The sequence below is a fragment of the Zingiber officinale genome, chromosome 2B (assembly GCF_018446385.1).
Source record: "Zingiber officinale cultivar Zhangliang chromosome 2B, Zo_v1.1, whole genome shotgun sequence".
Lineage (NCBI taxonomy): Eukaryota > Viridiplantae > Streptophyta > Magnoliopsida > Zingiberales > Zingiberaceae > Zingiber > Zingiber officinale.
In genome coordinates, this window is record NC_055989.1 from 151,625,981 (window position 1) to 151,647,001 (window position 21,021).

General features: G+C 42.3%; 2 protein-coding genes across 2 annotated transcripts; one reads left to right on the forward strand and one right to left on the reverse strand.

Annotated features, from left to right (window-relative positions):
- Positions 1 to 9,513: 9,513 nt before the first annotated feature.
- On the forward strand, positions 9,514 to 10,507 carry LOC122049674 (transcription factor MYB59-like). Its single transcript, XM_042611034.1, has 3 exons — positions 9,514 to 9,768; positions 9,837 to 9,977; positions 10,056 to 10,507. The coding sequence occupies exons 1-3, from the start codon at positions 9,521 to 9,523 to the stop codon at positions 10,333 to 10,335; spliced, it is 669 nt and encodes a 222-aa protein (XP_042466968.1). The 5' UTR covers positions 9,514 to 9,520; the 3' UTR covers positions 10,336 to 10,507.
- Positions 10,508 to 17,766: 7,259 nt separating this feature from the next.
- LOC122047883 (caffeoylshikimate esterase-like) lies at positions 17,767 to 20,265 on the reverse strand. The gene is made up of 9 exons (XM_042609406.1): positions 20,152 to 20,265; positions 20,014 to 20,055; positions 19,816 to 19,909; positions 19,707 to 19,739; positions 19,487 to 19,633; positions 19,280 to 19,410; positions 18,731 to 18,868; positions 18,537 to 18,635; positions 17,767 to 18,145 (listed from the first exon to the last, which is right to left on the reverse strand). The coding sequence occupies exons 1-9, from the start codon at positions 20,152 to 20,154 to the stop codon at positions 17,855 to 17,857; spliced, it is 978 nt and encodes a 325-aa protein (XP_042465340.1). The 5' UTR covers positions 20,155 to 20,265; the 3' UTR covers positions 17,767 to 17,854.
- Between the last annotated feature and the right edge of the window lie 756 nt (positions 20,266 to 21,021).

Below are 21,021 nucleotides of genomic sequence, written 5' to 3' on the forward strand. Positions count from 1 at the left end.
GTGTGATCAACAAGTTAAGTTAGGTCCTGTGTATTTAACCTTGTGTCTAAGTGTGCAGGAGCTTAGGAACACAGGTACTCGAGTGGAAGACTAGCTAGAAGGACGGCAGTGCGTCCGAGGGACGAGGCGGGAAGAGTACACCGGACGAGAAGGAAGCGCGGTGATTCGGAGCCGGAGCGGAAGATTGATCGAGAGCAAGAGACGCACTAGCGAGAAGGTCGGCAATAGGGACGAAGACTCGGATGAGTCTGTTGGCGAGAAGGAAACACGCGGCAATTCCGAGGGACGAAGTCGGGAGGAAGCACGCTCGAGAAGACCGGAAGTTGGGTTCGGGTGAGCCCTTTTCCGGATGTCGAGATCACCCAAGCGAGCGGATCCGGAGGAGAAGAACCGGACCGAGGAGGGAATGAACCAGGAACCGGACCAAAAGTCAACGCTGTTGACTTTGGGCTCGGCGCCCGGGGCGCCCGGACTGATTTGACCAGATCGAGTCAAAACTCGATTCGATAAAAATTTATCTCCGAACCCTTCCAGGCGCCCCGACCAAGGCTATAAATATAGCCTTGGTCCAGAAGCTTTGAATCAACTCAGAAATTTACATTCTAAACACTTGTGCGCTTCTGTTCTAGTTTAGCTTCTATCTTTTGTGCTTTCACTGCTGTAAGAGGCTTCTCCGCCTGAAGGAGATATTTTAGTGCACGTTCATTTCTTGGATTAACAACCTCCTTGGTTGTAACCAAGTCAAATTGTGAGCCTCTTCTTTCTGCTTTTTATTTACTGCTAATTTACTTTATGCAAGTGTTCTGTTGAAAGTTCGAGAAGGGTCTTTTCTGTTTATTTTTTTCAGGCTATTCAACCCCCCCTTCTAGCCGGCCCAACGATCCTACAGTTCTTCTCCGTAATCCCATAGCTCAGTTGATTGTTTCCGCCCAACCGGACCAGCGCTCCAGTCGTCTAAGCGTTGCTCCGATCCGTGATGAGCATTTGATGTTCTTTCCATATGACCAGTCCGAAAGAGCGATCTACTTCAATAAGTTTCCTGGTCGATCGAACCCATCCAGCTTGATCGACAGCAGAAGTCGACCTCCACTTAGCCTACTTTTGGTAAGCCCGTTGGTTACTTAGTGTTGACCGCCTTGACTTTAACCTCTGAGTTACCTGCTATTTCCGTCCTTGACCCGCACTTAGTGGACCCCCTTAATCGCAGCATCACAAGCTTCCCCCTCAAGTCTAGTCGAAGGAGGTTGTAAGTCCAACTGACTGGATAAGCAATGTCTTCGGGAACCTTTCCCTAATTGGGCATTCTCTGCTCACGAGCTTCGGATTAGCTAATTAATTACGCACCTGAGTTTATAGCCACCGCTCAGCTGTCCATTTCTTGCTAACCTGGATTTAGAGTCATCGCTCAGCTATCTCTTAGTCAGAACTTTGTGCCGATCGGGATGATTGGCTATAACACTTAGCAAATTTTCACACCTCTTCGCTTTCTCATACGAGCGCCTTATAATGGTTGTTGACGTCCTCCCAATTTCTGGAAGACTGCATAAATCTTTGGCCATTATGGCTGAGTACGTCACACATACCTTTTAATTAAACCTCATTAATACTTCTCCATCGCCGACTGCCATGTGTCTTGATTTCTGCCGCCACACGCTTGATGTGACAAGTAGATATCCGCGGATGATGTGATAAACATCTTTTCGAATTCCATGGTCAGATTTCGACTTTGTTATTTGCAACCCTTGATCGAACGACTCCGAGAGATCGTTCGCTGGGCTTTATAAGACATTATTTACTCGTCGTCATCTTCATACTTCCTCGCGTTTTCATTCTCAAGCACGTTCTGTGACACTTCTCCTTCTCCTCGTCTTCACCACCAACCTTTCTCAGTAAGCCTTTCCTTTCTTTCTTTCGTTGAGTCCACAATTCACTTCTTTCTCAGTTTTCTATGGTTGTCTCCCCTCAACCCCCTCCGTCCGTCTCCAGACTTTGGTACACTTCCACCGGGTCCAAGTTCAACAAGGATGAGATTGATCAGATGAAACTCATCTACCGTTTCCCTCCGACTATCAAATCACCATCTCCTCTGCCTACGACCGGCTCCATCTACCTCCCGCCGGTTTCTTTCCCATCTTTAAGGATCAATTTTGCGCTGGTATTTTTTTTCCGTCCACCTTTCTTCTCAGCTGTATGTAAATACTTTCGTATCTCACTGTACCAATTAGTGTCGAACTCTTTTAGGTTGCTATGTGGGGTAGTCGTGTTGTTTCGTCTGCACGACATCCCTTTAGTGCCTCAGAAATTTCATTATTTTTATTATTCCAAATTGTCTGAGCCAGGGACCTTTCTGTTCCAAGCCCAAGTTGACTTTGTCTTTTTTGAAAAAATGTTGTCCTCCCATAAGCACTGGAAGGAGCATTATTTCTTTGTTCGCTTCCCCGATCGGCTCGACTTCCCAACCAGCTAGTAGATGGAAGTGATGAAGCCTCTGTCGCTCAGCAAATATCGAAGTCGATCGGACTATCTTCAAGCAGCTTCCTACTTGCCCGGTCAGAAGTATCATATCCATCGGCTGCTGTTGGAAAGTGTCTTATACGTGTTCGGGTTGAGCCCAATCCGAACGCGACTGCCTCTCACCCTAGGTATGCTCTTTCTTCTCATAATTTTGAATCTAACTGATTTTTTCCTCCTTTTTTGCAGCTCAAATCATGTTGAGGGCACGTCTGAGCAGCAAGAGCAAGCTTGCAAATGTGGAGATTAACGCCATTGGTGTTGCCGAGCTGCAGAGTCATGGCCTACAGTCGTTCAACCAATCTGACGATTTGACCGGTGAATTGGGAGGGAGCCACGTGGCGGCCAGTGAGGTCGGAGCAAGTCAGACAGCGGCTAGCGATGTTGCGGCCTCTACAACTGACCTTCCTTCTGATTGGCCTTCAATGTTGCCGATCGCGGTGCCCTCAGAGTTGGCCACCTCAGGCGAGCCCCTAATACAACGACGCAAGAGGCACCGTGGGGAAGCTTCATCTCGCTTGGCCATCTCTGCCTTGCAGACCCCTGTTCGTATTGGCTCGCGTCCTTCCTCCGAACGGGGTGAAACCTCATCACCTGCCCTTCCTAAGCAGGGGACCATCACGATTCCCACTTCCGCGTCATCTGACCGGACACCTTCGCTGTCCGGGTTGCCGTCGAGGACCATATGCGCGCCGCCCATTGCGTATATGCCTCCGCACTCCTCCTTGCCGACCACCCAAGTATCAACTATCTGGTCTTCCCCCATGCTCAAGTCCATCGGCCAAGCGATCTCCGAGCCTTCTGATTCGAGTGGCTAGAGACACATAACGGTCATCATCCACTTGCCAACTGATGAATGGTGCCACCCGGACGATGTTGAGCCCCGCTCCCCCGAACACCAGATTAAGATTCAAGGACCGCTAGCACAAGTTTGGGTCGATGCTCGGGCCCGTGTGATGACCATTTCACCGAAGGAGCTCGCGGATGGTCATACCCAGAAGGCCACTGGGGTATGTATATTACCCTCCTGTTTACTTTCTTATTTCTCTATCAGCACTTACTAACTTATTTTTTCTACAGTTCTGGGTCGAGAGCTTGGTCATATGTCAGAGGTTAGCATTTTTGGAGTACGAAGTTTAACAGCTGCGTGCCCTGAGCGACCCCTCCGAGGCCTCCCGGGCTCATTTGGAACAACTGACTGCAAAGGTGGCTCAATTGAAGGTCACCCTGGAAAGAAGTTCCAAGCAGCTCAGTACGGAGAGAAGCAAGAATGTCGAGCAGGCCTCATAACTTGAACAGCACACCAAGCAGGCTCATTCCTTCGAGGTGAAGATCAACTCTGCTAACGCCAAGAAGTTACGAGTCATTGACGATTTGGATATCAAGAACAAGGAGACTCAGGTCTTGACCTGCCTATTATCTCCGTCCTTAATCCGCACTTGGTGGACCCCTTTTATCGCCGCATTAGATTATATGGATCTTAATTTGTTGTATGGATTTGAGTTTATAGATGTTATATGTACATATGATAAGAAACAGATTTACAGATCCATGATTGTGGAAAATTGACGAGTTTGCAACGAATTTTGAAACAAAAAACTTGCAAAATCAGTCATTTGCAATAAAAAAGAGGTACAAATTTTAAGACTAAGTTATAAGTTGTTGTAAAATTTGGGACAAAATTTGATTTTTCATCGCAAAACTATTACAACGAGATATTAGCAATGAGAATAAATTCATCGCTAATTTCATCATAAAAATATTTACAATGAATTTTACAAAAAAAAAAATCATTGCAAAATCGTTGCAAATCACAAATTTTGTTGTGATGTATAAATATTACAATAAACTACTATAATGCACTCGATTCCATATTTAAATGAGAAATAAGATCAGAGATAATAATACAATAACAACAGCAATCAAACCTTATTCATTAAATGAGGTCGGCTATATGGATCTTTTTATACCATTGAACTCTATCTTCTACTATATTATTATCTATACTTAAATAAATTTTATCTTGTTTTATTGTTACTAACAAAGTTTTTTTTAGTCTTTCTCTTCCTCGTTTGATATGTGTGTTTGTCATAATTTCACATCATATAACTGGAGTATTTATTTGTCATATAAGTACATGCTCGTACCATATTAAATATGTCTCATGGAGATTTCTCTCAATAGATGTAATTCCGAATTTCTCTTTAATGCATTCATTAATGTATTGAATATGAGTAATTATATATTGATTATTATTTTTAGTTGGTACAAGATATCCAACTTACATCGATTAATACTAGGGTGATTGACTTGACCCCATAGAAATTTTCCACCGACCTCTAGATAAATTGAGAAGTGCTCGTGAGTGGTCTATCAGTCTAGCATTCTTAGGTCAACTATTCATTAAGGAAAATTCATTCGTTAATTTGCCAAAGTTGTCACTCAATCCTTAGATATCTTAGAAACTAAGAAGGCGCTTTGTCGTTACACCATTGCCCTGTCGTAATTATTTATTGATTGTTGGTAGTAAAGATGAAACCTTCATCTCAACGGTCCCTCCAGGATAATCCTCTACTGCCTATAAAGGAAATAAATTGTGGGAAAATTATATATTAATTGTCTCTTCAACAAGAAACAATCAATATATTATTTCTATGATTATATATTGATTATTGATAGTAAAAGGTGAAATTATCATTTCGGCGGTCTCTCCAAGGTAACCCCCCCCCCCCCCAACTATCTAAAAGGGGTGAGCCGGGAGCAGCCTCCGGGCGGCCTCCAACCGCCTATCCCGATCTAAACTACAACATACATGGGAATGTGAACTCAAAGAGGGATCATAGTCAATTGCGGTTGCCAAATTTCAATTGGAATCTAGCCGTAATTACAGAGCGGAGCAGGAGAGGACAAGGAAAAAGCGGACCAGAGGATCTGCTCTCCTAGAAGGGAGATAAATCATGAGGGGGTTTGCCTAGCAATAACAACGCAGATAAGGAGGGATTGAGACAACCAATAGACATTTCGATTATATATTGATTGTTTTTTTTAATGAAATTATATATTGATTGTTGTAGCAAAATAGATAATTACGCTTACCTAGGAGCCCCTCATAGTCGATAAAAAAGGTAAATCACGAAATTGTTGTAGCAAAAGATGATTACGTTCATCCTAGGTGTAGGTCCGCGTAGGGGAGGGGGGTGAATTGCCCTAAAAAGAAGTTAGCCAAAATTTTTTACTGGGAACTTAGCAAGGATACAAGATTAATAGAAGCAAGTGATTAACATAAAAAATAGCAACTTAATGAACGAATTAAAAGGTAAGTTTTTTTTGTACTTAGTTGTTGAATCGAGAAGCGCTAGAGGGGGGGGAGGTGAATAGCGCTCGTGGCTATTTTGTTCGATTAGCGGAATCGTAAAACTATCGGAGTTGTAAAACACGCAGCGGAATAGATAAAAGAAACAACACAAAGACACAGGTCGATTTTACTTCGTTCGGAGCCTAAGGCGACTCCTACTCGAAGGCCCGCGATCCTTGATCGCTTTCCGTGGGCAACAACTATAAGCTCGTTAAAAGATTACAATTATGAGTACAAAAAGCTATAAGTATTATACCGACAACAAGAAATGCTAAATCTGAAGTTTCGGGTTGTCGGGCACTTGTAGCAGCACTTCGGAACGTCTTTTGGAGCAGCACGTTGATGAAAGATCACTTGGAATTCGTTTGTATGAAGTGCTGGTCGAAACCCCCTTATAAAGGGTGTTCAAGGCGCCTTGAGAGCAGTTCAAGGCGCCTCCATGCTGCCTGGTCTTCTGCGTGGATCAAAACTGACCTGGTCGAATTTCATCCATTCAAGGCGCCTTATATCCCTCTCAAGGCGCCTTCTGCCTTCTCTCGCACGCACATCTTCGCCTTTGCACCCGAGGCGCCTCCAAGCTCCATGGAGGCACCTCGGACACTGTTCATCCGAGGCTTTAGGTTGCTCCTTTGATCCTGCAAGATGCGTTAGTCCCAAACACTATCCTGCAACACAAAGTTAGCACAATAAACATTATAAAAGAAGTATAGACAGTCTCCGGACTGTCCGAGTCTGACTTCGGATTTCCATCCGGAAACCCTAGGTCGACCCGATGCCTACTGTTCCCTCTACGGGGAACGCGTCCTCACCTACTCCACTCAGGAGATTTACCTGTTGCCAGTCGATCCTCCAGATCGAATAGACTTTTGCTCAGCACTCGATGCTTCCGGACTTTCTGCTGGACATCCTATTCCCCGACTAGTCCAGTCTTTCACCTGGTTCGCGACACCAGGACTTTCCACCTAGGGTTACCACCCCCTAGGACTTTTGCCTAAAGACATCGACCTGCCAAGACTTTCCGCATAGGGTTACCAACCCCTATGACCTAGGGTTACCACCCCCTAGGGTTTTCCCTTTGCCTAACCACAGCTAGGACTTTTCTCCACCTAGGGTTACCACCCCCTAAGACCTAGGGTTACCACCCCCTAGGATTTTCACCTGCCTAACCGCAGTTAGGACTTTCCTGAAATGTTAGATAACAGAGAATCTTAACTTTGAATCCCTTTGCCATTATCAAAACTTAGGTTCGATCGTCGGATGCTTCCTGCACCAACATTAGTTACAACCTAGGTGGTTGTTAATCCAAAGCTCAAGGACGCTTCCAACAAGCTTGGAGATGCCTTCCACAATAAGACAAGCCACCTTCCATAAGGCAACTCGACCAGTTAACCATCAAAAACTGGTTAACTTTTCCTCACTTGCTTGGGCAATGCTCCAACAATTCGGAGTTGAGCTTATCCGAACCTAACTCCGGACTCCTTCTTGAGCAGACTTCCTCCCCAGCTTCTCGTCCCTCGGATACGCTGCGCGTGTCCTCGTCCGCAGGTGTGCTCTTTCGCATACCCTCAAACGCACCGAACCCGTCGACTCTCTTCCCATACCATCATTCTCGTCCACTGCGTCTTCCGCTCAACTTCTTGTGCTCTTGAATTTCTTCACTAATCCGGAGGTATAGACAGGGGACCCCCTTTAAGAGGAATCAACGCCACATGGAGGACAAAAGTCAAGGGCAGTGTGAGGTTCAGCCGACCGGAAAAGGGGAGACCGACTGGCCGAACGGGGTATAAGCGGAAGCAAAGACAACCCGACGGGGAGTCGGGTCTCCGACGCTCATGGTGAATAGGGTCGCCGGGCCGAGCGGGTAGCCCGCTCGGCCGAGGCGTAAAGCAGTAAGTTGTGAACAGTTTCATCCGAGCACACAACCTGGAATCTCCCGAGCGGATCAGTACCTACATCCGGTCGGACGTGATGGGACTGCCGAGTGGCCGGACGCTCGGCGCGGGAACAGAAGAGACAAAAGGACAAGGGAAACATCAAGAAACATCTTCTGACAACAGGCATGTCCAACGATCAAGTCATACGCTGAACCTTACGACAGAAGGTTCTGCTGTCCCATCAGAGAAGTGCTCGGACTATAACAGTATGGTGCCAGACAAGCTTCTCTGACAAGCCCATACTGAGGTATGGTAAGAGGACACGTAATCGCCTCGGTATGTGTGCATAAGCCTCTTCACAGCTCTATATAAGGGTCCTCACACTTCGCCGGAGGTACGCATTCTCTGAGATTCGAAGCCACCTCTGTATTTTCCTCTTGCCTGACTTGAGCGTCGGAGGGTCGTCACCGGGAACCCCTTCCCGGCCCGACTTCTTTGCAGGTTCACCGGAGCTCCATACAGCCGGTCAGAGATCCACGTCATTGGTTTGGAGAGCGCCACGTGTCCAGCGTCCATCGATTCAACGTTCGGACAGGATCATTCACATTTAGATACAAAGTAATAAATACAACATGATCTAACTTAACTTGATTTGACTATATCAAAATCAACCCGTAATATTTATTATAGGTATCATCTCACAGTTCGTCCTTATATTATATGAAGAAAAATAAATTATATGATCATAATCATTCGTCGAATAGTTAGGGGTGAAAAAATCATGTTATTGTTGATGAGATGGTACATCGTTTTGATAAAAAAAATAAATTAAAATTGGGAGCTCGATTGATGATTTAGAAAAATGGGGTGCTCGACTTTTGCCCTAAAATAATTTACCATGGTCAGCTCGGCAGGCCACACTATAGTCCGATGAGGAAGCAGTGGCAGCCGCAGCAGCAGAAGAGCACTTGTTGGTGCCGCCTGACAGCAAATTTCACTCTGTCCACTCATCAATGAAAGCTCCAGTGCTACTTACCACGCCCACGACCAAGTGGCCACTGCCACTGACCACTGACCACTGACCCCTGGCCACTGACCACGTTCACCTCCTTTTCCTCGTCGCCATCGATGACCAACCAGCCACGCTAGCTGGCTAATGCCCCTGCACACACCCCTCAAGCACCAAGCGTGCCGCAACACCCCCTCCAACTAAACAACAACCTTGGAGATAACAAGCAGTCACCTCGTCGTGTATCTAGGTAGCTTTCATGCTTGCCCTCTTTCAGCCCCTACAACGATCGACACCGTATCGAGCTAGAGGATCCCACAGTGCGCTCCACGATATCCTATCACTGCTCAATGTGTCTTCCCAGTTGAGACCGGGAATAGTTTGCCAAAAACAAATAGATATTTTAGTGCGAAAGATCTTGGTGAGCTGAAAGAAAGTATGCCTGCCAAGGAAGCCCACAGAGATGACAGTGACCTGATCAGTTCAGTGGTGAGGCAGTAATGGAGTCAAGTATAATTTATTTTAGATAACACATGTGTTTAATAATCTTAGAAGGAACTCAAATAAGGTTCAAAAGGAAAAGAGGGTGTGATCGATCGTAGGTCTAACTAGCAGGGAGAATATTTTACATAGAATTAGCATTAGCATGAGCTAGAAAGTTCTGGTGGGGTGCAACATGAGTAGGGCTTGATGAGGATTCCATAAAGCCACCAGCCTTCCAGAATCTAGCAAAAATGTAAGCATAACACAAAGGAGAAGAAAAGCTATGAGATGAGAAAAATGAAGCATCTTTTTTTCCGCGTAATGCCAGTCGCTAGAAGCCAAGTGAAGGCGGGTATAAGTAGGAGAGCCGTGACGCGGTGGCTGATGCAGCGAAGAGCTAGCCGGCGGGCGATCGATGGCGAAGGAGTCGGAGGAGATGAGGAAGGGGCCATGGACCAAGGAGGAAGACCTGCGGCTCGCGTGCTTCGTGGCCTTGTTCGGCGAGCGTCGGTGGGATTTCATAGCCCGAGTCTCAGGTCGGATCGATCGGAACGCTCATGGCTTAATTAATTTTGCAGACTGCACTGACCTTGTTCTTGAAAAGAGCTGCTGCAGGTCTCAATCGAACCGGAAAGAGCTGCAGGATGAGATGGCTCAACTACCTCCACCCCAGCCTCAAACGCGGCCGCATGACGCCGCAAGAGGAGGGCCTCATCCTCGAGCTCCATTCTCGCTGGGGCAACAGGTTTCTTCTTCTTCTTCTTCTTCCCGAGCTCGTGGGATCGCTTCGACATGGACTGACGACTCTGTGACTGTTTTTCAGGTGGTCGCGGATCGCACGTAGGCTCCCCGGCCGCACCGACAACGAGATCAAGAACTACTGGAGGACTCACATGAGGAAGAAGGCGCAGGAACAGAGGAAAAGCCTCTCTGCTTTCGCTCCGTCAGCTTCTTTTCCGACGCCGGTCTCGCAGAGTGGACCGCAGCCGGGATTCACAGATGAAGGCCAGCTCAGTACTGACACTTGTAGCTGCTCCATGGATCAGATATGGGATGAAATCGATGTGTCGGAGGAAATCGCTGCACTGGCGTTCCATGAATAAAGGGATCAAGATTAAGAAATTAAAGTTAATAACGTATTTGAATTGAGCTTGATTTGTAGAACATATTAAGGGCTCACATATTAATTTGTTACTTTTGAGCATGAACAAACGTATGAGCCAGCTCAAAAGCCAAGATTTCTCATCTACTTCTTCTTCTTCTTCTTCTTCTTTACTATTAACGCTTTAAATTAGTGCATCTTTTGGGAACAGAGAGAGGAAAGGGACGGGGCTCATTGCCAGTGAACGCTGCTGCTCGCTTTTCTCTCCCTTTCCTTTCAGTTCGCCTATTGGCGTTTCTAAGGAAAGGACTGAAACATCTCGTAGATTAGAGAGACCTAACTGGCTTGTAGATTTCATTGCGAGGGTGTGGCAGAATTCTACAGTCTCGGCATGTCTTGTGGTGTTAAAGTTTCTTCGGGGTGGTAAAATGATTAAAAATATGGGGTGTTATGTGGTAAAAGATGAAATCGCTCGTCCTCCTCCGATCCAAGGTCATCATGAGGGAGGTAAATCATAGCATCCATGTGACAGGTGGGGTGAGTTACACAGGGACCGAGGATTTACGCCCCGACTACCCTGAGTTTCGACCCCGCAACCTCATGTGGTAAGCATCCCACCACATACCAACTCGGATGACCTGTGGGGTCAAAAAAAAAAATATGGGGTGTTATGATATTAGTTTATGGGGTTAAAATTTGAGCAAATCACTTTTTATCATATTATGTGGTTAAAAATCCTACTGAATTTAACCTTATAGGGGTCAGACTTAATTTGAAAGATATTGAAGTCTAGTTGAATCTTGCTCAAAATACACATCTTAAGGGTTCAAAATTTGATAAGTATAAATCTTGACATCTCCCTTCTCAGTTTCAGATCTCGTCACGACCACCTAGATCTTGACCTAGTCCGTCAATACCTCCCCTCTCAGTTTCAAATTCCGACATCATCATCTAAGTTTCGGTCCAAATCGTCGACACCTCCCCTCTCAGTCTTGAATATCGACACTATGTATGTCTCAGTCTCAGTCGTCAACATCATCTACTGACAAAGCCACTCAGCACCAATGCTATCTCATTATCTATCCTTGTGTCGAACTAGAGATGAAGCCACTCAGGGGGTATTCTAGGTTGTAGCGAAGCCCTGAGTGGCTCGATCCAAGTACTATGTAACAACTATCAAGTAAATATCATTGTAAAAAGAAGAGAAAAAAAATCCATATGTTGCTTTGTTTTCAATTTTTTTATTAACTAAAAATATTTTAATTTACATGTAGGTTGGAAATATGGTTCACAAATTTATTGTTGATAAATCATTTTTGCACTAATAATTTTATTTTTATTTAATTATATATTTGTTTAATTAATTTTTTTATTTTAATTATAAATAGGGATCTTTTCTTTCTCCTATCTATTCAAATTAAACTTGCAACATACATATTTACTATTTCTTTAACTACCAACCAACTCTGGCCATGGACAGTAGCCCTTGTTTCTACCCTCCTCATCTTTGACTCTGAAACCACAATCCAATTCTTCGTCTTGCTCTTCCCATCGTCGTCCTCTACTTGTCCTCCCCCGACGATATCACTTCTTTCCTTCCCCCCTCGTTTACTTGTCCCCACGCCCTTTCATCGTCACCACTTGTGGCCAGGCCCTCACCTTCAGAGGCGTAGTCATCAACATGATCGCTCTCGGCCGCGGGTGCTACGACCGGATTGACGTGTCCTCCACGTTGGCATACCCTTATGCCGACTATGGAGGTAAGCAGTTGTAGATTGAGGTCCTGCGTGAGACGTTCGACATGGTCTCACACTGCGCTGATGGACAAACTACCTCTACCTCATTGTGAGCAGCACACTCTCTAACACCGACGTCAGTGATCAGACCTTCTACGATGATCCCTAAATTTTCAATAACTACGAATTAGATATTACTATCGGTAAATTAACTTAACAATTTCATAAATAATAAAAAAATCATTTAATAAAATTTAAAATTCAATGAAATATAGGAAAAGATGAAATGATAACTTGATTGCATAAAGTGAACTCAAACCTCTTCTATGGTGTCCTTGGCAGACTCACTCAATTTGGGATCAACCCAATCCATCTCTAATTTTTGATACATCTATGTGTCGGACATTTTCTATACATGCTCGTAATAAGCTTGTTTCTCTCAAGAAAGATGGATAACAATTGCGAATATTATGTGGCATGAGATATCATGGTGACAAAAGGTGAATACGCTAACCCCCAACGCCCTCGTCAACCCGTCCTAGGACCAATACGGAGGAGATAAATCACGGGCGACTACCGACCTTTGGAATAATGACTAGTACATAAGGGAGACATTTACCTCGATTTTGCTCATGGAGGCAACACCTCATACGCTAGCCACTAGACAGTCCCGAGAGGACTGCGGCATGAGATATCAGATAAATAGAGGTGTGGTTATGAGATTGTCAGATTTGATCCTCTAGATGATCTCTTATAAGCACATGGTACTTGATGAATAGAGAGATAACTAATAGTTGTCAGATTTGGTCTCCTCAAGAGTGTTTACAATAATGCCGGAAGAGTGTGCTATTGCAGGATCATTCGAAATGAAAATATTCTTCTGATAGTTATATAAATCCTGAAGAGGGTAAATGCAATGATTCCAAATTCTATACAGCTCTATCAGATTCTCCTCTCTTTCTCTATCTTATTCTTTTCGTATTTTATTTTAAAAAAAGTCTTAACTTGAACATTGTACTATTTAAAAAAAAAAAATCCTCTCTTCGGCATCAGTTTAACCTTCTTTTAAAGTGTCTTTTTAACAAGGAACATGTGAGTCGACTTGTTCGTTGTTGGTTGATTGATGATTTGACTATCCATGATATTTGACCGGAGCACGATCTTAAATTTAATTAGATTTCCTTTAATCCAAAATCGTTTTCTAACATTTAAACCTCGTGAAACAATGTCATGGCAGGTATCTAAAAAGAATCCAAAGCACTGTTGTCTAATAGGATCAGATAAGTCTCCTTAAACAGTTGAATCGTAGTGACTGAAATCCAAATCCACTTATGAAGCAATGGCAAACCTTGGCCAACAAGCGCGCGCGTATCAGCTTATCTGTAGAGCACGAGGATAAAAAGGCTCCACTCATCTTTAAGTGTATCGTTGGTGATGGAGGTTAAGTTCACAGAGACGCACAGTGTCATGAATAGATAGATAACATTAATTGCTAAGTTAACGTACGTACAGGAATTGACGTGGACTGAAACAAGTAAAATCGGTGGATGAGTAAGGGATCATACATTGAGGTAGTTCTTCGATTGGTCGAACTGATGAGTCGATGGAATCCTGATGCATGACTGTCTTACTATAAGAGAGGAAAGATAATTATTTTTCGTCCAATTGAGATGAACGAAAAAAATATCAAAATTTGATCCCTTCAATCTTATAATAATTCATCCACTTTTATGAAATAAATAAAGGTTTTTCAAAACTTCTATATTTATCCTTCTAAATTTCTACTTTTGAATAGCTTTAAGCAAAGCCGCTCAATTATAAAGGTACACTATTCTAAGAGTGCGAGTAATTTTTACAAAAAATTATATGATTCTAGAATAATTTTTATCAAAGTTACTTTAAGGGATCAAATTTTACTGTAAGAAATCCCTGCATATATTTTTTCCAAGTGGTGAAATCCCCTTCGAATTTTGGCGGGTGAATGTTTGGTCCGGCCATCTCGTTGCTTCGTTCGGCGGTTAGTCCTCCTGAAGCGCCTTGGCTCTGATACCACTTGTAGGACCGTTGGGCCGGCTAGAAGGGGGGTTGAATAGCCCTGTAAACAAAAAAAACAAAAGCAACCCTTCTCGAACTCTTAAATTAACACTTGTATAAAATTAGCTAAGCAGAAATACAAGAAAGAAACGAGGCACCGTGTTTGACTTGGTTACAACCGGGGAGGTTGTTAATCCAAGGAAAGTTATCGCACTAAAAACTCCTTCGGGCGGAGAAGCCTCTTACACAGGTGAAAGCACAAAACAGAAGATAAACTAGAATAGTGAGCGCACAAGTGTTTGGAATGCTAATTACTGAGTTGATGAAAAGCTTCTGGACCAAGGCTATATTTATAGCCTTGGTCGGGGCGCCTGGAAGGGTTCCGGGCTCCCTGGGGGGATAAAACTTTATCCCCCAACGTTCAGATCGCGTAAATCGCGATCTTGGTCAAAATCAGGGTCCGGGCGCCCCGGAGCCCAAAGTCAATAGCCGTTGACTTTTTCGTCCGGGACCTCTTCTCTGGTTCAGTCCCGCCTCGGTCCGGTTCTTCTCCTCCGGATCCGCTCACTTGGGTGATCTCTGCCATCCGGAAAAGGGCTCACCCGAACCCAACTTCCGGTCTTCTCGATCGGGCTTCCCTCCGGCTTCTCGTCCCTCGAAATTGTCGCGTGTTTCCTTCTCGTCCTCCAGCGTACTCATTCGCAGTCTTCGTCCCTCGGTCGTCGACCTTCTCGCTAGCTGCGTCTCTTGCTCCCCGAGCAATCTTCTGCTCCGGCTTTCGTCCCTCGGAACCACCGCGCGCTTCCTTCTCGTCCGCCCCTGTACTCTTCCGCAGCACCTTGTCCCTCGGACTGCCGTCCTTCTCGCTAGCTGCGTCTTCCGCTCGACTACCTGTATTCCTAAGCTTCTGCACACTTAGACACAAGGTTAGAAACAAACAGGACCTAACTTAACTTGTTGATCACACCAAAATAACCTTGGGGTTCCAACACTAACATGTATTCTGAGTTTGCAGAAGAAGTCCTTGCAGGTCGGAAGACCGGATGTGAGGCAAGAGAAGTCCAAGAAGGTCGAGGACCTGATTCTTGGCCAAAGAAGTCCTTGCAATCAGAAAACCGGATGTAAAGCAAAAGAAGTCCAAGAAGGTCGAGAACCGGATTCTTGTCAAGAGAAGCCCTTGCAGGTCAGAAGGTTGGATGCAAGGCAAGAAAGTCCAAGGGAACAAGCGTTCATTTGGCACGAGGTATTTATTAAAAGAAATATGTATTAATCCACTTGCTATTAATCGGGAAACCAACAATCGATTGGTAAATCGATTGAGATGCACGACTGTGAAACAGAGCATTTTTGGATCGATCAGCCGATCAATTGGTGAGGCTTCTGCGTGAAGCACAGAACGCTCCTGGATCGATCAGCCAATCGATTAGAGTAAACCAATTGATCGGCCGATCGATTGGTGAAGCTTCTGCGTGAGGCATAGAACGCTCCTGGATGGATCAGCCGATTGATTGGTGAAGCTTCTGCGCAAGGCATAGAATGTTCCTAGATCGATTAGCCGATCGATTGGTGAAGCTTCTGCGCGAAGCACAGAACGCTCTTGGATCGATCAGCCGATCGATTGGAGGTATTCAATCGATCGTTCGATCGATTCACAGAGGTTCTGCATTTCTGCGTTGGAGCATAACGCATTTGAATTGATTCGTTGATCGATTGATAAACTCAATCGATTAAGAATAATGTGCTAATCGATTGAGGTTCGAACCAAATGATCTACATCATTGATCTTGACGTGATGGTGCTCAACGGATACTTTTGAATTGATTGGAAAACAAACACAATCGATTCACGGCGACGATCTTGTGAGAAACGACTATATTTAAAGACATTTAAAAAGCTGGAAAAGATGCAACGAAAGTTCTCATCGAAAAATACACTGTTCTATTGCTCTCAAGTGCTCAAGATCTCTCAAGTGCTCAAGTTCAAGCTCTCTTCTCCATATTTTCAAGTTGTACCCTGCAAAGAAGAAGATATTCTAAATTTGTAATCACCCTCTTCTTTTTCCTTGTAGTGGTTGTGATCTTTTTCTTTTGAAGAGAGAGAGAGTTGTAAATCTTGTAAGGTTTCTCCACCTTTGATGTAATTCCGAGAAGAAGAAGTTCTATAGTGGAAGAGTGACGATGGTGTGGATCCTTGGACTGGATACCAAGTAAATACAAGAGTTAGCATTGTTTTCAAGTTTCCGCTGTGCACAATCAAGTCAACAAAGAAAACGAAGTATGTCATTCACCCCACCTCTAGCTCAATCGGTCCTAACAAACGAGTCTAGTTTGAATTGAACTCAATCCAATAATTGGATCCAATTGAGTCTAACTCAATGAATTTAATTCGGATTGGACTTAATCCAATGATCCATCATATGGGTGAAGGTGAGCAACTCTTTTGCTTTCTATCCTCGCTAATAAGATGGCAAAAGGCGATTCACTCGCCTCCACCAGTCCATCCCTAGGTAAATCATGGGTGATTACTAGCCTCAGGCAGTTGAACAGCACATGAGAGAGGGCAGACACCGGGCTACTAGTTGGGATTTGACCCCAGACCTCATGATAGCAACACCACCATACTCTAGCCAAACCATCATGCTCTAGCCAACTGTCTGTCCCAAGGGGATTCTATCCTTGCTAACATCCAATGATCCATCATATAGGTGAACATGAGCAACTCTTTTTCTTTTTATCCTCGCTAATAAGATGGCAAAAGGCGATTCACTCGCCTCCGCCAGTCCATCCCTAGGTAAATCATGAGTGACTACTAGTCTTAGGCAGTTGAACAGCACATGGGAGAGGGCAGACACCGAACTACTAGTTGGGATTTGACCCCAGATCTCATGATAGCAACACCACCATGCGCTAGCCAACTGTCTATCCCAAAGGGATGCTATCCTTGCTAACAATGGTGGCAAATCTATCCTTGCTAACCAGAAAAGACACAAGACGGACAATCTTTTACTCTCTTTCTCATCTCGTTTAGATGTGCAAGAGATGTGAATATGACTGTAGGGATGTAAACAGGAATTTGAGTCAAACTACTAAACTTTCTATTTATTTTCATTGTCTTATGTATTGTATAAACTGCAGGAACATTTGGACAAGTTCTTGGATGTTTGGACTTGGAAAATCAAGAACCAGTTGCTATGAAAGTTGCCCGTTCACTTCAGAAGTACCGTGAGGCTGCATGATTGAAATTGACATACTGCAGAGGCTTGCAAAAGCAGACAGAAGTGGCATTCGGTAGGCCAAGCATTCAGTTGTTTAGCTATATGTTGAAGTAGGACTTTAAGATGTATGCATACATGTGGTTTTGTCCATGCCGTTGTGTGCAAATACGGTATTGGTATGACTATTGTAATCATATATGTATAGTAAGTACAGATGCATTTTTTAACTTGGATTTCTTCCGTCCCCTCAAATGTTTCTTCTGAACATTTGTTTATACTTCTGATCACAACAGGTTTTTGAGAAGCTTGGACCAAGCTTGTATGACTTGCTTCAGAAAAATAGCTACTGCCCTTTCCCATCTTTTATACAATGATTCTTCTAAAGAACAATTCATGTTCTTTACAACACATTAAAATGTTTAGTGGGGACGTAAATGAGATTAAGAAGAGACCATCAACTTGCTGTTATTTTTATTTCAATATGAATTATGAGTGGAATTTGAAAAGAAAATGTTAGATAAACTTCATCTAACAAGTCAGATATTCTTGCCCGACAACAGCCCGTCGTGCATCGCCTTCTGCTCCATCTCCGACGACCTCAAGTGCTCCGATGAAGTCAATGTCCTCTCATCGAGCCAAGCAATGATGTCGGAGAAGACGAGATCGATACTCTCCGGCGGCTCGGCGGAAGTGAGGGCGTGCCACATTCCCGGGTAGAGCTTGAATGTCTTGTCCTTGCTCAACGCCGTATCGTAGAGCAATTTGCTAACCGATGGATCAGTCACAATGTCGTCGCCGCCATGAACGATCAAGAAGGGCAAAGAAACCTGCAAATTTACATTTTTCAAATTTAATAATTTAATATTATTAGTAATGTTTTCGTTTTGACAGAATAGACGATCCAACCACCTCCATGTATTCTATTTGAAACGATAATAATTTCTTAGCGTTGACAAAAACAAGCAATAAATAATAAACAAATTTAATGAAAATGATCTTTGTTTTCCACCGTTGACTAAATTGAATCTTATCTCTTAATCTAAACGCCGTGAGAAAATATTCATTTCAAAGTCATTCTATTTCTATTCAAGGCGTACTAATTCAAACTTCTAGAGGAAAAAATAATTGAGTTAATATAAATATCTATTTTCTCCTCAAAATATGAAATTAATTTTTTTTTTTTTATTTTATTGTTTGAAAAAAAAATTGAAAAATTACCTGATTAAGATTTTTCTCGATCTCCAAGCTCACCATGAGCAGCTGATGAGCCGTCTTCAGCCTCGGCCTCCCTTTGTAGCATAACGGGTTCGCCCGAATCTAACCACAAGACGCGATAAGTATCCGACACCGTGACTTCGCCATATCTAAATCTATCATCAAATCAAATCAAATTTATCGACAATATCCTTTACCTCTTGTCTCTTTTCCATGGATTTGAATGCCACATCGATGATATCTTGCATAGGAACAATTCTCCACGTCGGAAATACATTGCTCAATCGACTCAGGATGCTAATGACCATCGGGTGGGGCTTCAACTCGTCAGCAATCTATCACATGTAATTAATTTATAAAATCAAAAATGTTTAAATCTAATTATAAATTATCTAAGAAAGTTTAATATAATAATTTATACAATAAATAATTATCAAGATATTTTAACGACCAAATTGATAAATAAATTGCGTACGAGTTAGGTCACTCATGGTTTTTTTTGACTAGTCATTAATTAATTAATTAATTCATTAATACTACTTTATCATAGATTAGTTGTAATTTTAGCATTAAAATATAGATTAGTTAACGTGTTATAATATTTAATTAGTCTTCTAGAGTCGGCACGTTTAATGCGGAGACTTTGAAAATGAAAGTAATTAGCTGGAATTTTAAAAATAAATGTACCATTTTTGACCATTTTACAAATATTTCTATATTAAAAAAATAATAATAATTAAATTTACCTTGCACATCGGAGCTACTAAAATAGCCCCGTTCCAAAAGGAAGGTTGCTTTCTATGAAGTAGAAGGGCCACGGCTCCTCCCATAGACTCTCCGAGCAAGTACCTCGCCTTATTCTTATTTTTGCCTTTTTCTATCAGAATCATTTCAAATCAAAATCAAACAAACTAAACTTTCAAAAGATCATGTTTTGTTTCGTGAATTCATACCGCAAACGCTAACGAAATGCTCGAAGCAATCGTCTATGATATTCTTAAAGCTCGGAACAAAGCCTTGTAAGCCGGAGGACTTGCCATGCCCTTCATAGTCTATGCCATGAACTTCATACCCTTCTTTTGCTAACCTCATTCCCGTGCCTAAAAACATAAATATTAAACATAATTAATTATTTAATTAATTATTAATTAGTTAATTAATTAATTAATCTACCTCTCATCGATATGCTGCACTCCATCGCATAACCTTCAAAAAAAAACATTTTAAAATATGAAGAATAATAAATAAATAAAAAAATACAAATTTATTTAATTATTTATACCGTGGCACATAAATATTAAAGCTTTGGGGTCTCTGTTTTCCGGCAGCCATTTGCAGGTGAAGAGCTTCAGGCCACGAGGGTTTTTTATGAACTCCTGAAAAACACACACACAAAAAAAAAGATTAAAAATCAAATTTCTGTATCGAGAAATTGAAATAAATCGGTGAAAAAAAAATTATTATTATTAGAATTTCTGACCTCTTCGTATTTGATGCCGGTCTGGTCGGCGTGATCAGTCGCCTGCGAAACAAAAAAGGGGGAAAAAAACAGAGGGTAAAGAATTTAGGGTTAGTTTTAGGGTTTAAGGGAGAAAAATAAAAGGAGAGAAGGAGAAACCATGCGGGGGAGGCGATGAAGGAGGAGGATAAGGGTTGAGGAATTGGGAGGTTGTGGAATTTGAGGAAATATATAGAATTTGAGTTGGAGGGGAGGTTGTGGGATGGAAGGTTCCTTTATTTCTTTATTTATCTGGCTATTTTCTTTTATGTTTTTATTTATTTCCATATAAATAATTATTACGTTAAAAGAATACTTTTTATGTTTATTATTGTCAAACAAGCAATAACGCTGAATCATATAAATAAAATAATTAAGAACTCATTTAGATAAACGAATATTTTAGAAATCAACTTTTTAGTGTATGAAAATATCCATATTGATGTTAATATGGGGGTATTATAGTATAAAATAATATTACAACTAATATGAATGAGTGGATGTTATAACTCAGGTATATATTGGCGCTCAATTTAATGAGAAAAAAAATAATAATAATAATAACGGGTAGGATTTAAATAGGATTTCAGATCCTCTGTATTCATTTTAATTTATTATATTTATTTTCATACCCATTAGATATTTAATATTCATATATATTATCATATCCGTCAAAGATTCAGGTAACCATATCGTACCCATTATCTAATTACTCTCTACTATTATTTTTTTTTGGGGGGGAAAAATTATTTTAATATACTTGTCTGCTCTTCCTTGTCTCGCATTTTAAAATGATCGAGTGAACATTTATCGTAAAAAGAAAATGAGATATGTATTGATGGCCAAATAAAGAGGCAACTAAGATTTTTTGTGGTTTAAAATTTTTTCTTTTTCAATAAAAAATGAGGCTTATATATATCGGGTATGGATAGGATTTTACCACATCCATCTTTATATTCATATCTAAAAATATCTATACTTGAATACTCA

Coding starts and splice junctions, on each gene's coding strand:
- LOC122049674 (XM_042611034.1), top strand. CDS start 9,521: ATGAGAAAAATGAAGCATCTTTTTTTCCGCGTAATGCCAGTCGCTAGA. Junction 9,769..9,836: donor TTTCATAGCCCGAGTCTCAG/GTCGGATCGATC, acceptor GTTCTTGAAAAG/AGCTGCTGCAGGTCTCAATC. Junction 9,978..10,055: donor CATTCTCGCTGGGGCAACAG/GTTTCTTCTTCT, acceptor ACTGTTTTTCAG/GTGGTCGCGGATCGCACGTA.
- LOC122047883 (XM_042609406.1), bottom strand. Junction 19,740..19,815: donor TTTAATATTTATGTGCCACG/GTATAAATAATT, acceptor TTTTTTTTGAAG/GTTATGCGATGGAGTGCAGC. Junction 18,869..19,279: donor TAGTAGCTCCGATGTGCAAG/GTAAATTTAATT, acceptor TACATGTGATAG/ATTGCTGACGAGTTGAAGCC.